The 18,071-nt window shown below is 39.0% G+C and overlaps 1 protein-coding gene across 2 annotated transcripts in view; it reads right to left on the reverse strand.

The window, feature by feature from the left end:
* Nucleotides 1–18,071, reverse strand: part of Cpm (carboxypeptidase M) — a 70,179-nt gene that overhangs the window by 22,498 nt on the left and 29,610 nt on the right. For both annotated transcript variants that reach the window (XM_004875037.4, XM_087192407.1), the window contains exon 3: nucleotides 6,520–6,617. In XM_004875037.4, coding sequence (XP_004875094.2) covers nucleotides 6,520–6,617 — 98 coding nt within the window. The remainder of the gene's footprint in view (nucleotides 1–6,519; nucleotides 6,618–18,071) is intronic.

Consider the following 18,071-nt stretch of genomic DNA (forward strand, 5'->3'; position numbering starts at 1 on the left):
GACACTGCTGCAGAGAAATTATTGTTGACATGTCACGGGAAAAGATTTAATGGAGCCTCAAAAGAGTTTTCAGTTGCTCTCCACTAAAGGAGTAGCATTAGGCAACAAAGGATGAGTAATCCTTGAATGATAACTCCTCACTGTATCCCCCTCACTGGCACATGAACAGACCACATTTTATACATATGTCATGCTAATGAACATGGAGTAATTGAGACTAGCACTAAGAAAATTTGGGATATGCAAATTATACCTTCATGGGCAGTCATAAAATTCAGAGCAAAAATCAATCAATCAATCTTGACTTCCTACTCTTTTTTTATCTTCCTCCTCTACTATCTTGACTTGTTTTTACAGTTAAAATTTTCACTGGAAAAAGATCTTACAAGTTAATATACAAAAATTGTTGCAGATGCCCTACACGGGTTGCAGTGCTCAGGTAGAATATGTTTTGGGAACCCAAGTAATCACTGGCTTTCCAAAATGCAGGGTGGGAAGTCTGGGGATTCCAAGTATGAAAGGGTAGTTTGCACAAGGAGCTTTCTCAGAAAGAAACAGGCAAAGAAAAGGAAGGAAGAAGTGACCCTTGTAGTTCCTAAAATCTCTAAATGGTAGTTAGAGACCACAGGACACATTAGTCAGAAAAGTCCAAGACTGATCCAAGTCCCATGTCAAATACACAGTGGGAGGATAGCAGAATTCCTATGCTGGGAATCTCTTCGCTACCTGAGTCGTAATACATTCTCTAGTAGCAAGTATTCAAATCAGGAGCTGCAATAAAATTTACCCAACCAAAAGCAAATGAGTAGAGTCCAGGTTGAATCAAAATCCATTTGAGATAAAGAACTAGATTAAGCAACTGTGGAAAGGGTATAGCACAGAATGTAAAGGTTAAAGGTTTGTAATTAGCAGAGGGAATGGGGCTGAAGAAGAGGGAAAGAGCAGAGGGAGGAATTTTCAAAGTGCTAATTTCTTCACTTTTCATAGCAAGGGGTCAGAAGATATCAAACTCTAAATATGTATTTACTATGGTTTCAAAGTCTTTCATAATCTTTTTCTTATTTCGAAAGAACTTTTGGCAATTTGTTTTGAGAAAATATTTATCATGTTCACCAGTTATTGTAGTTTCTGTTCAGTTTAATTCTTCTGTTAATAAATTTAAATATTATTAAATTTCATACATCTTAATAACATACATAATGTGACACATGTTCTATTTTATATTCTTTTAATTTCTGCCATTGTCTTACCACAGAAATAAGTGTCTACAATGATATTCAATAAATATTAATAGCACCTATTCTGGATGACAGTATTCTGAATAACTTATTTCCTTTTATTTTTCTAGTATCATGTTTAAAATTAAAGAAAACTTTTGGCACTTTTACAAAAGCAATAAAATCATGATTCTTTTAGGGAAGTAAGTGTGTAACCAAAGTATTTTCTGTTTGTCTCAATATTCTACAACAAATTAAAAGTTAACTGCAGAGGGCAAATGTAAACCTTGGAAAGATGATAAAGAACCAACTAACAGTCAGATAACTTAAAAAATGCTGCAGTAAACAGATAAAATTTCAGAGAAAGTTAAAAATCCTCTTTTTTTTTTCTTTTCCTGTTGGGCCATATTTGCTGCCTCTGAAATAGTAGATTCATGCCAAACATTATTCAAATTAATTCATCCCAACCTTAATATAAATGTTCCAAATACTCATTCATGTTTTATGTATCAACTTCCCTCCCTTCCTAATTTTAAGACTTTAGAATTAAGTCTTTGAATATGAAACCTTGGAGAGTTCAAATTTGAAGAAAGAATGTGGTCAAAACAGTCTCCAACAGCCTAAGCAGGCTTGTATTCGGCCTGCTCACTTCCTTTGTGTGAGGTGCAGACTTCATGAAAGGATCGCCAACAGCAAGCAACAGCAGCCTTTGGAGCCTTTCACTGGCGAATCAAGTGGTAGTTAACATGGCAATAACCCAGAAAGCAGAAAATACACTATCAGGTTTACTTCCATTCAGCCAACTTGGAATTTGCCAGATAGACAAAAATGAGTCTAGCTCTTCAAAGAGCATTTACAAACAGTGGGACATTTTTGAAGAACAAGCCACAACACAGGTGGTGGGGAGAAAAGGTGGGAGGGGGAAGCACAAAAACTTCAGCTACCCTAACGATAGAATCTGTTTTTAAAATGCCACACTGTAAGGCAACTTCTGGGGGAAAACAAACCTGTCAGTGCTGGGGCACCACAATGTTGAGTTACAGATTTAATTCATCTGTCTGACTGTCTAGCTAATCCTGCTCAAATGTCAGTATAAGGGTGTGGCTCAGTGGTAGGACACTTGCCTGGTATGCACAAGGCCCTGGATTTGATCCTCCGCACCATAAAAAGGGGAAAGGGGAAGCCTAAACATTACATCATCTAAAATATCTTCTCTGTTTTTCCCTGCCTGCGGTCAGAGCCCGCATCACACTGCACACCTGCACTGTCCAATTTGTGCCACCTAAGGCTACTCACATACATGACGATTGCCGGACTCACTATCCCCTTCCCTACTCCACCATCTAAGCCTTTCCTTTGGATCCTTGGGCAAGATATAAAGAATTTGGGAAGTAGAAACATTTGGAAAGACAAGCTTTACTTTTCGGCTTTGCTTTAATAAATTTGGAACCTCTATCACATTTTGAATACACATCACAGATTATCCAGGGCTGGCACAGTTTCAGATATTGTGTCCTATTGACTGTATAAGCCATGAAAATACCTTCTAAACACAAAAAATTAAATATACAAATTGCATCTCATAAACTGTCCCATATACCTAGAAGATGTGTAAAAATCATTTGTCCTTTATTATTGTTTATTTCTAGTTGAAAAGTACAGTCACAATTATCCAGGGAATGTTTTTTTCTTTCAACCTATATATCTGGAATACAGTAAACTCTAAAAAATGTCACTAGATGGGAAATTCTAAATGTGATGTGGATTATTCAAAAGTCTATACCCAAATAAATACTCATGGTGAAAGTAATTCATTTGATAATTAAGAAACAGAAGCTTATTCATACAAAAAAAAAAATCCCTGGGCAAAACCAAATAAATATCATAACTGCAATTCAGGTAAACTTAATAAACACATACTGAATACCTGCTCCCACAGGAATCTGGACCTGGGCTCTGAGGTCGGGGAATCTGAGCTGGAACCTGGGCTCTGACCTATTCTTTGCTTGTTGCTGGGTTAGCCTAACACTCCGGGCACCCATTTCTCTTTGTTTTTGTACCGAGAATCGAACTTGCATTTGCGAGGCAGGTGGCAAAACCACTGAGCTAAATCCCCTGCCCTGGACAACCATTTTTTAAAGCACATAATCATGCCTCCCTTCAGTATTTTAACTAGAGAAGAATTACACAGCTCTTACTAAATTAGGGATTGCTCAAGTAAGATACTTTTTGTGTGTGCAAAATTTGAAGATCATGGGATAGAAGATAGGTAATAAACAGAGCAGGGAGAACTTCAAGAAGGAACAAGGGTGGAGACTTTGCATGCCACTATTTTCAGGAAGCTCAATTTCAGATTATTGATAATAGTTTTTCTTTTTCCTTTAAGAGTAGAAAAAATTTATTGAAAGATAGCTTTTGTCTAAGAGAGACAGAAGGGGACCATAAGTTGCCCCTGATTATAGTTTTTCTATGAAGCAAGCCAGTAGCAGAATGAGGTTGTGGGGAAGGGGAAGGGAACAAAAATCCTACCCCTAAACAATCCGAGTATCTGTGGATGAAGGGAAAGGCAGAGTCCCATTCTGTGTGTGCTGGCACCAACCCTTCAAAAAGTGACTAGATTTTATGTGTGTCAATTAGGAGCCTGCATAAATTAAACCCAGCATTGGATTTTCTACAATTTAGGATTCCAATGTATGTAAACCAGGGCCTGGATGAACTAGAAAAACACCTGATAGTCTTGTTAAAATGGAAAGGTGGAACCTTGGCAATGTTTCTCCTATGTTGTTCTAAAAAGTGCGCATATTGGGCAACAATGGCTCATCGTGGGCACCTTGTCTGTGAGCTCCGCAAGGTGATTCCACAGCAATGTGATGGACAGAACTAGATCCTCCTGATCTTGCTGCTGCTCACTGTCATTTAGCCACAGTCTCAAGGGCAGAAACCACACACGCATGCACTTGCGCACGCACACACACACACAATGGGGTGAGGTTCAGGGTTGAGAGGAAATGTTTTTACAATAGTGTGGTCAATTCTGTCTACTATGCTACTCAGTGTGTATGTATGTGTATTGGGATTCTCCATATGAGATCTATAAACTCTTATAAGATCTGTGGACCTTGAGGTCAGAGGTCAAGTTTGTACCAGCTTGGCAAGAATACGTTCCAAGAAGGTTAAGAACCACTGGCCTAAAATGTTAGCTATGTTGCTTTTCAGTAGGATTGAAAGCATTGAAAAGCTTTGGAAAACATTAAAAATGCTTTCAGTTCCACAAGATCTAAGGGAGCAAGGTGTGCTCAGATTGACTCTGAATTCTACTTTAGGGCAGCTCTTTCTCCAGCTCCTAGTGGCAGTAGGTACACAAGATCTCAAATTCAGAATAATAATTTTCTTAACAGCCTCATAAAGCCCCAGACACTGTCACCAACTGGAATACAAAGGGGTATCTGTGCTTCAGGTCCCTACTCCGAAACACACTGAGAATTTTCTCTCCACCTAATTTCAGTTCTCAACATTCCTCAGAACCAGAGTATTCCAGAGCGTCCTGACTTGACAGGGAACACTACCCAGAGAGAACGATTCCAGAAATGTGGGAAAGTGCATGAAAAATATAAGCAAATTTGGGGGTGAGTGAGAGGAAAGTCTCTTGCTTATATTTGGTAATTATTAGATTCAGTTCTGAGGATTAATTTCTGAGTAGCAGACTACAACCTCTGATATATCAGGAATTAAAGTATTGGGGGCAGGAAGTGCCATCTGTCTCTTATTAAAAATAGATTCTAAGGGACCTTCATTTCATAGACTAGATAGCAAACGGAAAAAGAAGTCCTGGCTGCTGTGTATAACAGTCAGTTCTTTTTACTAAAAGCAACTTTGGTCAGACTCCCAGCAATACCGCCTTTTAAAGAAACAATCCGTTGCACTCAAAAAGCCACAGATGGGGCTTTACCTACCCTCAAATCAAGACAGACTCCTTCTTGGAAGCAGGTGTGTGCCTCTTAGCTCTTCTCAGTTGGACAGGTTGGGCAGCATGCCTGGTCAGGGTAGACTGTGTGTGTTAGGAAGGGTGGAGCCAGTTCCTATAGAGCCTGGGTTTGGGGAATGTTAAACTAGGTCAGGAAGCTCAGCATGTCACCTACACTATGGAAAATCTGGAGTGTTTAACAAGTCAGCACGTTGTTGGATGGGAATATGATTTACTCTGAAACTCCTTGAAGTTAAATGTGTTTTATAGAGGGTGCTCCATGGTGGTGCACACCTGTAATCCCAGCACTCGGGAGGCTGAGGCAGGAGGATCACTGCAAGTTCAAGGCCAGCCTGGGCTACATAGTGAGTTCAAGACCAACCTGAACTGCATAGTGAACCCCTTTCTCAAGAAAAAAAATTGAGAATGCTCCACATATTCCCATGTAAATTTCCCTGGGCGCTTTTTTCCCTTCTCCTTGGTTGTCCAATTATATGGAGCTATAATAAACACAAAGTACTGCAATTGTCATGTTCTTAAAATATTCTAAAGAACTAGGGGAAGAAAGAACAGTGGACATCTTCAACTGTGTGGGAAGAATGGGTAGGTAAGAGAAGTTACAGGGTATTCTGCAAAACAAACTAAAAATAGAGTTGAGCTCTTCTAACTGGGAAAAGTAGTAAGACACTATTAAGGAATTTGACAATGTTTCTTAATGGTAGGAGTCAGAGAACCCTAAATGTGATTCTCTAAACATGAACATCAAAAATATTGAATTTTAGATGAAGAGTGACACAGGGCCAGGGATTTAGTTCAGTGGCACCGCGCCTGCCTTGAAAGGGCAAGGTCCTGAGTTCAATCCCTGGTACAAAAAAAAAAAAAAGAAAAAAAGAGTGACACAAAGAAATTTAAAAAGCCAAATGTGAAGAGTCTGGATAGGTATCTGGGACCTTCTGACTGTTTTGAGTTCAAACATAATGGAGCTCCTGGGCTAGATCTCCTTAATGCCTAGAAGGAGGTGGGAAAATCAACCCAGGAAGGGTTGGAAGGGATCAGCTGGCAGGAGTTCTGAGCTGGGGAACCATTATTCTTCCATCCTCAAGCACAACAACAGCTCAGGCTACTCTCCCAGGCCCCTGAGCACACAGCCAAATGTCTTCAAATCCTGGCCCATAAATGCTCGCAGAAGGCCTCAATGGGAATTCCTATTGGGGCCTTGCTTCTTCGCTACAGTGTATGAGACTTCTCCATGCTTCCTCTTTAGCATTCACACAGAGCCCATGAGACCTGAGGGGAGGCTGCCTGGTGATGATTCAGACATTCACACGATGTACATACCTCATCTCCATGCATATTTGCCACGTATTTGAATTCTGGAATCCCAACTCTGTGCTCCTTGGGAAATCGACCCACAACAAGGACCCACAGGTTTCTACCTTTACAGGGAAGAAAAAGGGAAAAATAAGTTGTCTCATAAAATGACAAATGAACTCTGCAGGAGTGACAATAGGACACCAACGATGCTGCCTCTCCCAACTGATGACCAACATTTCCATTCTTAAAATGCTCTTCATTTACTGCCGGAATTTAAGAAAATCCTTTCTATTTAACACAAATACTATGCTAGAATGTGACTTTTAAAACTTGAACACATATACTAGGTTACATAGATCTTATTTTTCTAAAATAATTGTATATTTTACTATGAGATTCTAGACCCCCACAGAAACAATCTTGTAAGGTATACAGTCATACAAAGTTACAGTTGATGGTTGACTGGAAGGGAGCCATAGCTTCCAGTAAAAAGTGAAAAAAAAAAAAGCAACAGCAATAAAACATTTAATTGAGGAAGGAGGTTGTTTTTTAAGTAAGCAACCCTGAACCTTGTATTCAAATGCTGAGGATTGGCCGGGGATTTAGCTCAGTGGTTTCGCCGCCTGCTGCGCAAGCGCAAGGGTACCAAACAAAACAAAACAAAACAAAAAAACACAAATGCTGAGGTGACATGGCTCCTTCAACTAATACTGGTTATCTCAGGCTAGCCCAGAATAGGTGCACAAAAGACAAAGCATTTACTTTTTCTTTTGGAACCAGCGATCGAACTCAGGACCTTGAGCTTGCAAGGGAGGCGCGGTACCACTGAGCTAAATCCCTGGCCAAAGCATTTACTTTCAACAAGCTGATCCTCTGTCTACTAAAGTCAGTATGTCTTTGAGGTGTGTGAATTCTGTTAGCTAGAAACTACAACAATGCCGGGCAAAACATCTAAATCCCAGCTCTGTCATAGATTGTAATTTGGGCAGGAAAGGGTAGAGACAAGAAGACTAACGATTTCCTCTGTGCAGACATTACAGCGGTACTCTGGTTCACGTAATCCCAAGCAGTCCCTTGTTGTGACCACTGAGATAGATTACCAATGAGACTTTACAAATCAGAAAACTGATCTTCAAAAATATTAAGTAAACTGCTCATAATCACACAGCCAACACAAGGCTGTGATTTGAGCCCCAGAGCCAAGCACTGAACCTTGGTCTATATGGCTTCAATTCTAGTACTTCTACTAACAAAAACTACCTGTCTCTCAAAAGGGGCTTGGTTCTCAAACCAGTAAAAATGAAAAAAATTATTTGGATCTAAAATTGTCTTTTTAATAGAGTTGAAGACTACATAGCAAACATATACAGAAAGTTCAAATATCTGTGATGACTAAGCATTATGTGAAATCAACAGCCCACAAGAGGAATTTAACAGCAACTAATGGGCTAATGTTGAGGAGGATTTTGCAGGATGTCAGATCTGGCTTCTTTTTGCTTTTTAAATTTTATTTTGAAAGAAGGTAAAGTTGCCAAGCTGCTTCAAACTAATGATCCTCATGCCTCAGCCTCAGATCTAGTTTTTTAAATCAGAGAATCCACAGGCTGGGAAGTCTTCAATTGTCATGAGGAACTGAGGGAGAAGCAGATATTGGCGTCATCTTTTTCACTATCTACTCGTAATGAGAAAAATGTTTTAGGCAAAGTAGTCAAGACTGGGTGATGCTTTAAATTTAGAAACTACAGGAATTCTTGAAAATACAGTTTATTTGACTGATGTTCCCTGTTTAGTGGTCATTCATTTGTTCATTCACTTATGAAAACTACTATATCCAGTCATTCAACCTGGATCAAGCTGGATCAAATGCTCTATGCCCAATGAATCTTTTGAGCAGTGCTGGGGATTGAACTCAGCATGCTGAGCTCTTGCTGCAGCAGTGAGCTATATTCCTAGTCCCTGAATCTCTGTTTCAGTGAAGAATAGCAACACACAAACATAATCACAGCACAGTGTGACATATCACAAAAATGTGGATGAGCTATTGTTGTAGGTATAGAATGAAAGGAGAAATGGTTTTTTCCAAGATGGGATTATAAAATGCTTTACAGATGTATGATTTTATAGATGATGCTTCTGAACAGGGCTCTGAAGAATGATTCTGCCATGTGGACACTATTTGGTCATTCCCTGCCAGACGCATTTGATTCACTAGGATCTTCTATTCCCCTAACAGTCTCCATTCTCTGGTCATCTTGAACTTCAATCCAACAAAGTTAACATCTTCATGTGAAACAAGCGGCAATTTATGAGTGAGCTGTTAAACTTAGCTCTTTTAGTTTACTTCTGGGGAATTCTTTTTTGTAACTATTAATGCTTTTGAAGTTAGAATAATAACAGATTTATAGAGGATGGTCTTCCCTCACAGGCAAGAGAAAAATCTAATATTATCTCAACATAATATTTATCAATCATTATTTATAACTATCAAGTCTGCAAAAGCTGGTCTATTACATACAAGATAGCAGAATACAACACAAACCTTGACATGGATATACAGTATTATTTAGATTATGGAAGGACACCAAACCAATCAAATCTAAGTGAAGAAGTACGTTAGGGGGTAACTCAATCCCGATTCAGCGCTTATGAACTCTAACTGAATTGCAAGATGAAAAACTCACCCTGAATGACTTCAGGGGCACAAAGCCTGAGAATGAAAACCAACCACTAGCCTGAGAATCCTTTAGGAATGACCGACCTCTCCAACTAACACTGGCCACCTCTGGGCTAGACCAGTGTAGGTGTACAAAAGACAAAGCATTTCCTCTTACCAACCTGATTGCCAAGGTAAGAGTAATTTAAGCAAGATTTTCCTGTTATTACCAAGGTTGTAAAGACTACTTTTCTTCCCCAGAATTTGAGCTAATAACAAGTGTCCTAAAGAGTTCTGAAGTGCTCGGCCGCTTTTCACTACAAAGTAAACAAAATTTGGATTCCAGATAATCCAGTATTTATATTTAGTAACTCACTCAGGATTTGACACAAATCTCAGGGCTGTGACATGAGTGTTCAGCTGAATCTGCTTGGAGGATCAGGAAAACTTTTACAGTTTAGGAGGATTCACCAAAATGTACAATACAAGGAAGTAGACAACAAGGAGTTCAGGAGGCAATGGAGAAGCTTGGAAAAGAAAGAAAGCTTCACCAGGCAGAAATGGGAGGTGGGCCATTCTTGCATCAGAATCACCTGGGACCCTTGTAAGAAGATTTCTGAGACCCAGCCTTTATTTTCTAAATCAAACTCCATGGGTAAAGCCTGAAGCATTTAGTAAGCCCCTTTGGTGGCTCTGAGGTTCCTTGAAATTTGAAAGCCACTGAGACAGTCAGTGAATGTCAAGATAGATGTGAGAGGCAGTCAGCCTTTAGGTGAAACCATCTCATTTTTATATAATCACAAACACATTTCTATGTTAAGATATGTCTTCCCTATACCTTTTTAAATGGTGCTAAGTGTTTTATTATGTGAGTGCACTCTCATTATTCAACTAGTTTTCTACTGTTAGGTGTCCAACAATAAGAATTTTATGCAAATTATGGCATGTTCACTAAAATTATGTACAGAATTTAGGTTAAAATAGTTTATAATGTAAAAAAAATCAGAATGCAAAGTGGTACAACATTACACCATGTACAACAGATTATTCATTAAAATATACAGCACCATAGCATATAAAGCCTTAAATAATGGATGAGTCCCTGTAAGAGCTGAAAACACACACTGCCAGTGCTAAGGGGCTAAGTGATAGGGCGATAAAACTGAGTATTTTTCCACTTTTTTTCATTAAAAAAGAACTAAAATACAAAACCCCATCATTCATTAAGTTCAGATGCTATGTGCCAAGCACATAGCAGTTTATGCTATTTGATCTTTACCTTTATGCACTGGGTGATATCTACAACTTACAAAAGAGGAAATTATGTGGCAGAACCTCGCTCAAATCTAGACCTGTCTGATTCCAAGACCGATGCTCTTCCAATGATACCAGGCTGCCTCAGTGTCCCTAGAAATACTGGATAGATCAGAGTCAGGCCTGGGTCTGGGGAAGAAGTCCCTAGGCAGTGTGGTTCTGGGGGCTTGGTCAGCTCTGGTTTCTCAGTCTTGCATATTTCTCTATGGATCCTTACCAGTAAGTACCCTTTGACCTAAATCACAGGTTGAGGGAGCTCACCCAATGCACTAAGTTTCATTTTTCTCAAAGAGCAGTTGGAATAACAGCCCTATCATCCAGGCTGTTTTAGGCTGCCCTAAAATGGCTTATTAGCAGTGTGAGCTCCTTTTATGAGGTGTGATCAACGCATACGGTAAATGTTTAAATTTTAAAAACTTATTCCAGTAAAAGGCACATTGCCATTAATCTCCCTCAAAATCCTCTCCCTCACTTCAAAAACACTTATCCCATCATTCTTGCCATTTTCCTTTCTTTACAGGTGTGATAAAAAATAATGGTGAATGCTGTTCCTAAGTGCCATCCAACAGAAAGGGAGGCTTGTAAAAACTTTAATGAGTGTCCTCATCCACCTTCTTCACCACGTCTGGACCAGGCAATTTCTTTTTCTTCTCCGTAAGTCAAAAGGACCATGAAAGGTAAACATCTTGAACCAAATCAGCCATGACAGTGCTACTAAAGACATTCATGAAAGAGGACTTCCAGAACTACTTCAGCCAGTGGCACGAACAATGGGATGTGTGTTTAAAGTGAGGGGGAATATTTTGAGGGAGATTAATGACAATGTGTTTCTCACTGTAATAAATTTTGAAAAGGTAAAAACACTCACTGTATTTTTCCATTCCACCTTGTACTGTCCTCCAAAATGATCCACAGAACTAACACCAAACTGGGCCGGGGATTTATTTACCTCAGTGGTTTCGCCGCCTGCTGCGCAAGCGAAGGACCCGAGTTTGATCCCCGGTACCAAAAAAAAAAAAGAAACAACACCAAACCTTCAATTTCATGACGTGCAAAAACTTATCTCATATAGTGTACAAATAATGGACAAGTCCAGAAGAGTTGGAAATCACACATTACTTGGTCAGTTTAGCACTCAGTCTCCAAAGTTCACATGCTCTCTGGATTTGAAGTATAGGACAATAAGTCCCTGGTACGTAGGTCATTAGAAAAACAAAACAAAACCAACACAAAAAAACAAGCGGATAGCAACAAAATGGGCCAAAAAGCACAAAGTTCACAGATTGGCTATGCTTTGGTAGTATCATTTAGTGGAAAGTATTTTGCACATATTGATTCATTTAACAACTACAGGCAGCAGGTCAGTACTATCCTTTTACACAGGAGAAAATAGTCTTCCTTCACCTCATAAGACAGTGGTTCTTTTTTTTTTCTTTTTTTGGTACTGGGGATCAAACTCGGGTCCTTTCACTTGCAGGGCAGGCGATGGAACCAAGACAGTGGTTCTTAAAGTGTGGCTCCAGGACCAACAGCATGAGCATCACCTAGGGACTAGTGGGAAATGCACATTCTCACGTTCCCCCCAGATGTACTGACCAGAAACTCTGGGCGTGGGACCAGTAGTCTGTGTTTTCAATAAGCTCTCCAGGTGCTTGCTTCTCATGCCCAAGAAAGTTTAAGAGCCATTATTGCAAAAGCTGGGTAGGACAGCCACTGTGTCTCTGCTCTGTTCTTAATCTCTATGCTACATTGCTAATCACCTAAGAAATGGAAAATATTTTAAAATTCAGTGAAGAAAAAAGTCAAAGAAATGTGAACCCATGAATCAAGCTTGCTGGGTATCTAACTTCTTTTATGGTAATTTTTTCTTTCTCCCTATTGAGAACTGGAAATGGAAAAAGGAAAAAAAACAAAAACTGGAAATGGAAGAAAGCAGTGGAGGGGGTACAAGGAAGAAATTTAAGAAGTTACAGACATCATTGGCTCTTCTAGTTTTGTTTGAATAGCTGTTATGTCCCAAATTGCCACCACCACCACCACCACCACCACCACCACCATCCCCGCCATTTAAGAACCACAGGGAAGCCTCCTGACTTTGTTTGCACCAAAGCTGTGAAATCTGGGGCAGCTGTACTTCTGAGATCTGGCTGCTCCCCATCTTTGTATTATTCTCACCCTAAGATTTCCCTGGATTTTGTGCCATTCTTTGAATTTTTGTGCCTTTCTATGAATTCTACCAAAACTAATTCTAAGAAATTTTTCCAGATTTCCCCAACTTTCCCAGATATCTCACTTCAGAATATTTCTATAAAAAAGAATATTTTGATAAAACAGCATCATAAGGCTTGTCACTACAAAACATTAGGCCTCTTGGTCAGTTTCTCAGGGTTTCATCTAGATGAGTCTTTTTTTTTTTTGGTACCGGGGATCGAACTCAGGACCTTGAGCTTGCCAGGCAGGCATAGTGCCACTGAGCTAAATCCCTAGGTGTCTTTCTTAATGATGTTGTCAGCATTGCCTGAACTGTCTTCTGCTGCTGCCCTACGGTGCCTCCTGTGGTGGGTCACAGCCATCCACCTGGGCTTAGGTCACCTTCTTAGTAAAGACCTCCATTGTAGATTGTATTACTAGTGCCCTCTTGAACTCACACATGTTACGTTAACTTGCTCTGGCCAATGAAATGACATGTGCCACTTCTGGGCAGAAGTTAGTCAATGCATGGTTACCATCTTTTTTCCCTCTGTCACAAGCCACCAATGCTTGCCAGCTTGGGTCCTTGGGAAAATGACAGTCAACAGAGTTGCAACCAATGATAGAGATGTAAAATGAGATTTAAACCTTTATTTTGCTGTCATTTACTTCTGACATGGTGAGGTATTTTATTTATGTGTTACAGTCTAGTCTATCCCGTCTGATATACTTTCTATAACCAATTCAAATTCATCATACTTTCTGCCAATACCAGTACCTTTTCAGACACAGATTATCAGAACCCAAAGGTTTTGTAGAGGTGATCCAAAATTCAGAAACTTTATTTTAAAACTACTCAACCCAAATTATTAACTTCTAAACATGTTATACAGTCTTGCCTTTGTATTGCCAAAAGGTATCATACATCTAAATATCTTTGGATAATAGTAAAAAATCAGTATTATACAAATGCACTATAGTATCATACTAAAAGAGAACACCATATTAAGACATTTCTGGCAATGCTCATCTTTTGGAATTGTTTCCTGGGTTGTCTTATTATATCTGCCTGTACCATCAAATAGTATTTGTATGTAGACAAACATTATTCCAGAACCGAAATAATGCTCTAAATTCTAGTACAAAGTTGGGCATGAATAAAAAACAAAAGGACAACAAAAGGATCTAAATAATTGCCAGATAGTAGGCAAAAGAGGCCCATCCCAATCAAAGTGAGCAGAGGAGACCATACAGGGAAGCACTGAAACAGGGCCATACAAAATGGTAATTGGTAACCTGCTGGAACACAAGCCTACTCAACTTTAGGAATCAGAAACAGGAGAGCAAACACTTTGGCTAAATCGAAGATTTGAGACCAAGCTGAAAGCAGCAGTTAGCACTGTGGCCTGTGACTGTAGCCTTGCTAGGTTAAATGTCAGAGGTGACCAAACCCATTAGTAAATCCTGGTATGAACTTGAAAAAAATCAGATACACGTTCATTGTATAAGTACTCATCCTGTTCATCTTTGCATTTATTCGCTCAACAAATATTTATAGATACCTATCTTGAGTCTGGCATTTGATTAGCTGAAACAAATGCAAGTCTCGGATTCTACTGTATTTAAAAACAGTAACTTTCTATTTTGGGCATCACTTTCATCAGTAAAAAAAAATGAAGTACAAATGAAGCATAACATTTGGTGAACTTTCCGTTATTTGAGGGATTACTCAGCTGTGAATTGGATCACATGCTCCATTGCTCTTCATGCAACAGCTCCCATGGCATGAAGAGAGAATCCACACCTTCAGCAGCACATGAGGCCTCTCTTGATCTGCCCCATCCTGTTTGGAGCTCTAGCACAATCCCATACATCAGGCTCCAGCACTCTTTATTATGTGCAGTTTCCAAAGGACCCAATCATCTGCCTGATACCTGTAGTGCATGCTCTTTCTTCTGGATGGATAGTCCTTAGTCCACCTTAACAAAGTGGCCAACTTGCACTTGCCTTTTCTTTTTTTAATTTATATATTAATTGGTAATTTTAGGTATACAATACATTTACATTTATCATTGGGTCCTTGTACCTGTACATGATGTATCTTAGTTCTTATTTTTTTCCCCATTACCTATCCGCCCTTCACCCCCACCACCCTTCCCTATTTACATAGACTTTGTTTCCATTTTTTTTTCTTTCTCATAATTTTTCCTTTCCTTTCTTCCTTTTTCCCTTCCCCTCCCGCCACCCCTCCACCTTTGGACCTTTTCCTATTTCAAATTATCAATTATTCGTTTTAATCATTTTAATCCTTATTTACACTTTCAGTTTCTCAGACCAGAGAAACTATTCAGTATTTACACATGTGTGTCCTATTTATTTCACTTAAAGAGTATGGCCTCAATATGCATCCATTTAGCTATAAATGACTCTAGTTTCTCATTCTTTATGGCTGAGTAGTACTCCATTTTATAAAAAAACCACATCTTTATCCAGTCTCCAGTTGATGGGCATCTGGGCTGCTTCCAAGCTTTACCTATTACAAACTGTGCTGCTATGAACATGGGTGCACATATATCACTGTGGTATGATTCTTTTAATTCTTTGGGGAAGATACCCAGTAGGGGAATAGCTGGGTCAAATGGGACCTCTGGTCCTAGTTCTTTGAGGTATCTCCATACTGATTTCCACAGTAGTTGCACCAGTCTACACTCCCACCAACAATGGAGAAGGGTTCCTTTCTCCCCACAGCCCCACCAGCATTTGTTATTGGTTGATTTCTTGATAGCAGCCATTCTTTCTGGGGTGAGGTGGAATCTCAGTGTTGTTTTCATCTGCATCTCTCAAATGACCAGTGATGTTGAACATTTTTTCATATATTTGTTTGCTGCTTTTACTTCTTTGTCTGACAAATGTCTGTTCATTTCAGATGGCCATTTTTGAATTGGGTCTTTGAATTTAGGGGATCTGATTTTTTTCAATTCTTTATATATTCTAGATAGTAGACCTTTGTCTGAGGTACAGCTGCTAAAAATTTCTTCCCATATTGTAGGTTGTCTCTTAGCTCTGTTGGTAGTTTCTCTTGCACTACAGAAGCTTTTTAATATGAGATCCCAGTTGTTGATTCTTTGTGCTAGTTCCTGTGCTACTGAAGTTTTGTTCATAAAGTCTTTTCCTATGCCAATGTCATTGAGAGTTCTACCTAACTTATCTTCCAGCAAGTTTACCATTTCTGACTTGATATTTATCTCTTTAATCCACTTTGATCTTAGTTTAGTGCACGGTGATAGGTATGGGTCTAGTTTTAATCTTTGGCAGGTTGACATCCAGTTTTTCCAACACCATTTATTGAACAGGCTATCTTTCCTCCAATGAGGGTGATTGGCTCCTTTGTCAAAGATGAGGTGACTGAGTATGTCTTGAGTTGTTTCTGCATCTTCTAATCTATTCCACTGATCTTCAGGTCTGTTCCTTTGCCAGTACCATGCTGTTTTTATCACAGTAGCTTTGCAGTATGGTTTCAAGTTGGAGATTGTGATACCCCCAGCCATATCTCTGTTGCCTAGAATTGCTTTTGCTATTCTAGGTTTCTTCTGTTTCCAAATGAATTTTTGGATTGTTTTCTCTAGTTCTGTGAAGTATATTTTTGGAATTTCAATCAGTATTGCATTAAATCTATATAGTAGTTTTGGAAGTATGGCCATTTTCACTATATTGATTCTTCCTAACCAGGAACAAGGTATATCTTTCCATTTTTTTATATCCTCTTTGATCTCCTTCTTCAGAGTGCTGTAGTTTTCAGTGTAGAGGTCTTTTGCTTCCTTTGTTAGGTTGATTCCTAGATATTTCATTTTTTTAGATGCTATTGTAAAAGGAATTATTTCCCAAATTTCTCTCTCAATGGGTCTGCAATTTGCGTATAAGAAGGGTATTGTCTTTTCAGTGTTGACCTTATATCCAGCTACTCTACTGAATCTGTCAATTAGGTCTAGAAGGCTTTTGACTGAGTTTTTTGGGTCTTCTATGTAAACTATCATATCATCAGCAAATAATAACAGTTTCACTTCTTCCTTTCCTATCTTTATTCCTTTTATTTCTTTCTCTTGTCTAATTGCTATGGCTAATGTTTCCAGAACAATATTGAACAGGAGTGGTGATGGTGGGCATCCTTGTCTTGTTCCTGATTTTAGTGTGAAGGTTTTCAGTTTTTGACCATTTAGTATGATGTTGGCTGTTGGTTTTTCATAGATAGTCTTAATCAGGTTGAGATAAAGACCTTCTATTCCAATTTTCTGTAGCGTTTTCATCATGAATGGGTGCTGGATTTTGTGAAATGCCTTTTCTGCATCTATTGAGATGATCATGTGGTTTTTGTCCTTGACTCTGTTAATATAGTGTATTACATTTATTGATTTACAGATGTTGAACCATCCTTGCATCCCTGGGATAAATCCAAGTTGGTCAGGGTGTATGATCTTCTTGATGACACTCTGTATTCTGTTTGCCAGTATCTTGTTGAGGATTTTTGCATCTATGTTCATTAGGGAGATTGGTCTGTAGTTCTCTTTTTGGGTTGGGTCTTTCCCTGGTTTTGGAATCAAAGTAACACTTGCTTCCAGGAATGAATTTGGAAGCCTTGCTTCTCTTTCAATTTTCTTGATGAGTTTAAAGAGTAGTGGCGATAGTTCTTCTTTAAATGTCTTGTAGAATTTAGCAGTGAAGCCATCTGGACCTGGGCTTTTCTTTGTTGGTAAGTTTTTTATTACATTTTCAATTTCACTCATTGTAATTGGGGTGTTTAGAATTTCTATATCTTCATTTAATTTTGGCAATTTGTATGTATCTAGGAATCTGTCCATTTCTTCTGTGTTTTCCATTTTATTAGAGTACAGGTTCTCAAAGTAGGTATTGATGATCGTCTGAATTTCTGCTGGATCTCTTGTGACTTCACCTTTTTTGCACTTGCCTTTTCAAGACTCAAGTCAAACCCTTCTCCTGTCCAATACCTTTCTGACCCTTCTGCTCAGGCCCATCCTCTTCTAGCCTGAGTCAAAAACTTCCCTTTGAATTCTCATAGTAACATCTCTGCAACCTCTTTCTTAACACTTATTAAAACTGCATAGTTCCTGGCTTTATATAATAGATGATCAATAGCTGAATTAACAAATGAGTGGCTAAATTAACAAGTAAACTAGAGGAAGTACAGCCGGATCTGGGGTTACCCCTGGCTTACCTATTAGAACAGTTTTATAGTATTGATGAAAGTTTGTGGCCAGTTCACCAAGGTTCCATCTTGGGTGAGCTCTGCAAAAGACTCAGATCAGTTTTCTAGATCAGTTCCAGAGCAGATGGATCTTTACTAAGAGAGTTCCAAACCAAATATCTGTCTTTAAGTTTGAATCTTCCAACATTAGGGGGAGAT

This window comes from Heterocephalus glaber, unplaced genomic scaffold (assembly GCF_053883595.1).
Source record: "Heterocephalus glaber isolate CG9 unplaced genomic scaffold, H.glaber_assembly_v1.0 deba00001571, whole genome shotgun sequence".
NCBI classification, from domain to species: Eukaryota; Metazoa; Chordata; class Mammalia; order Rodentia; family Bathyergidae; genus Heterocephalus; species Heterocephalus glaber.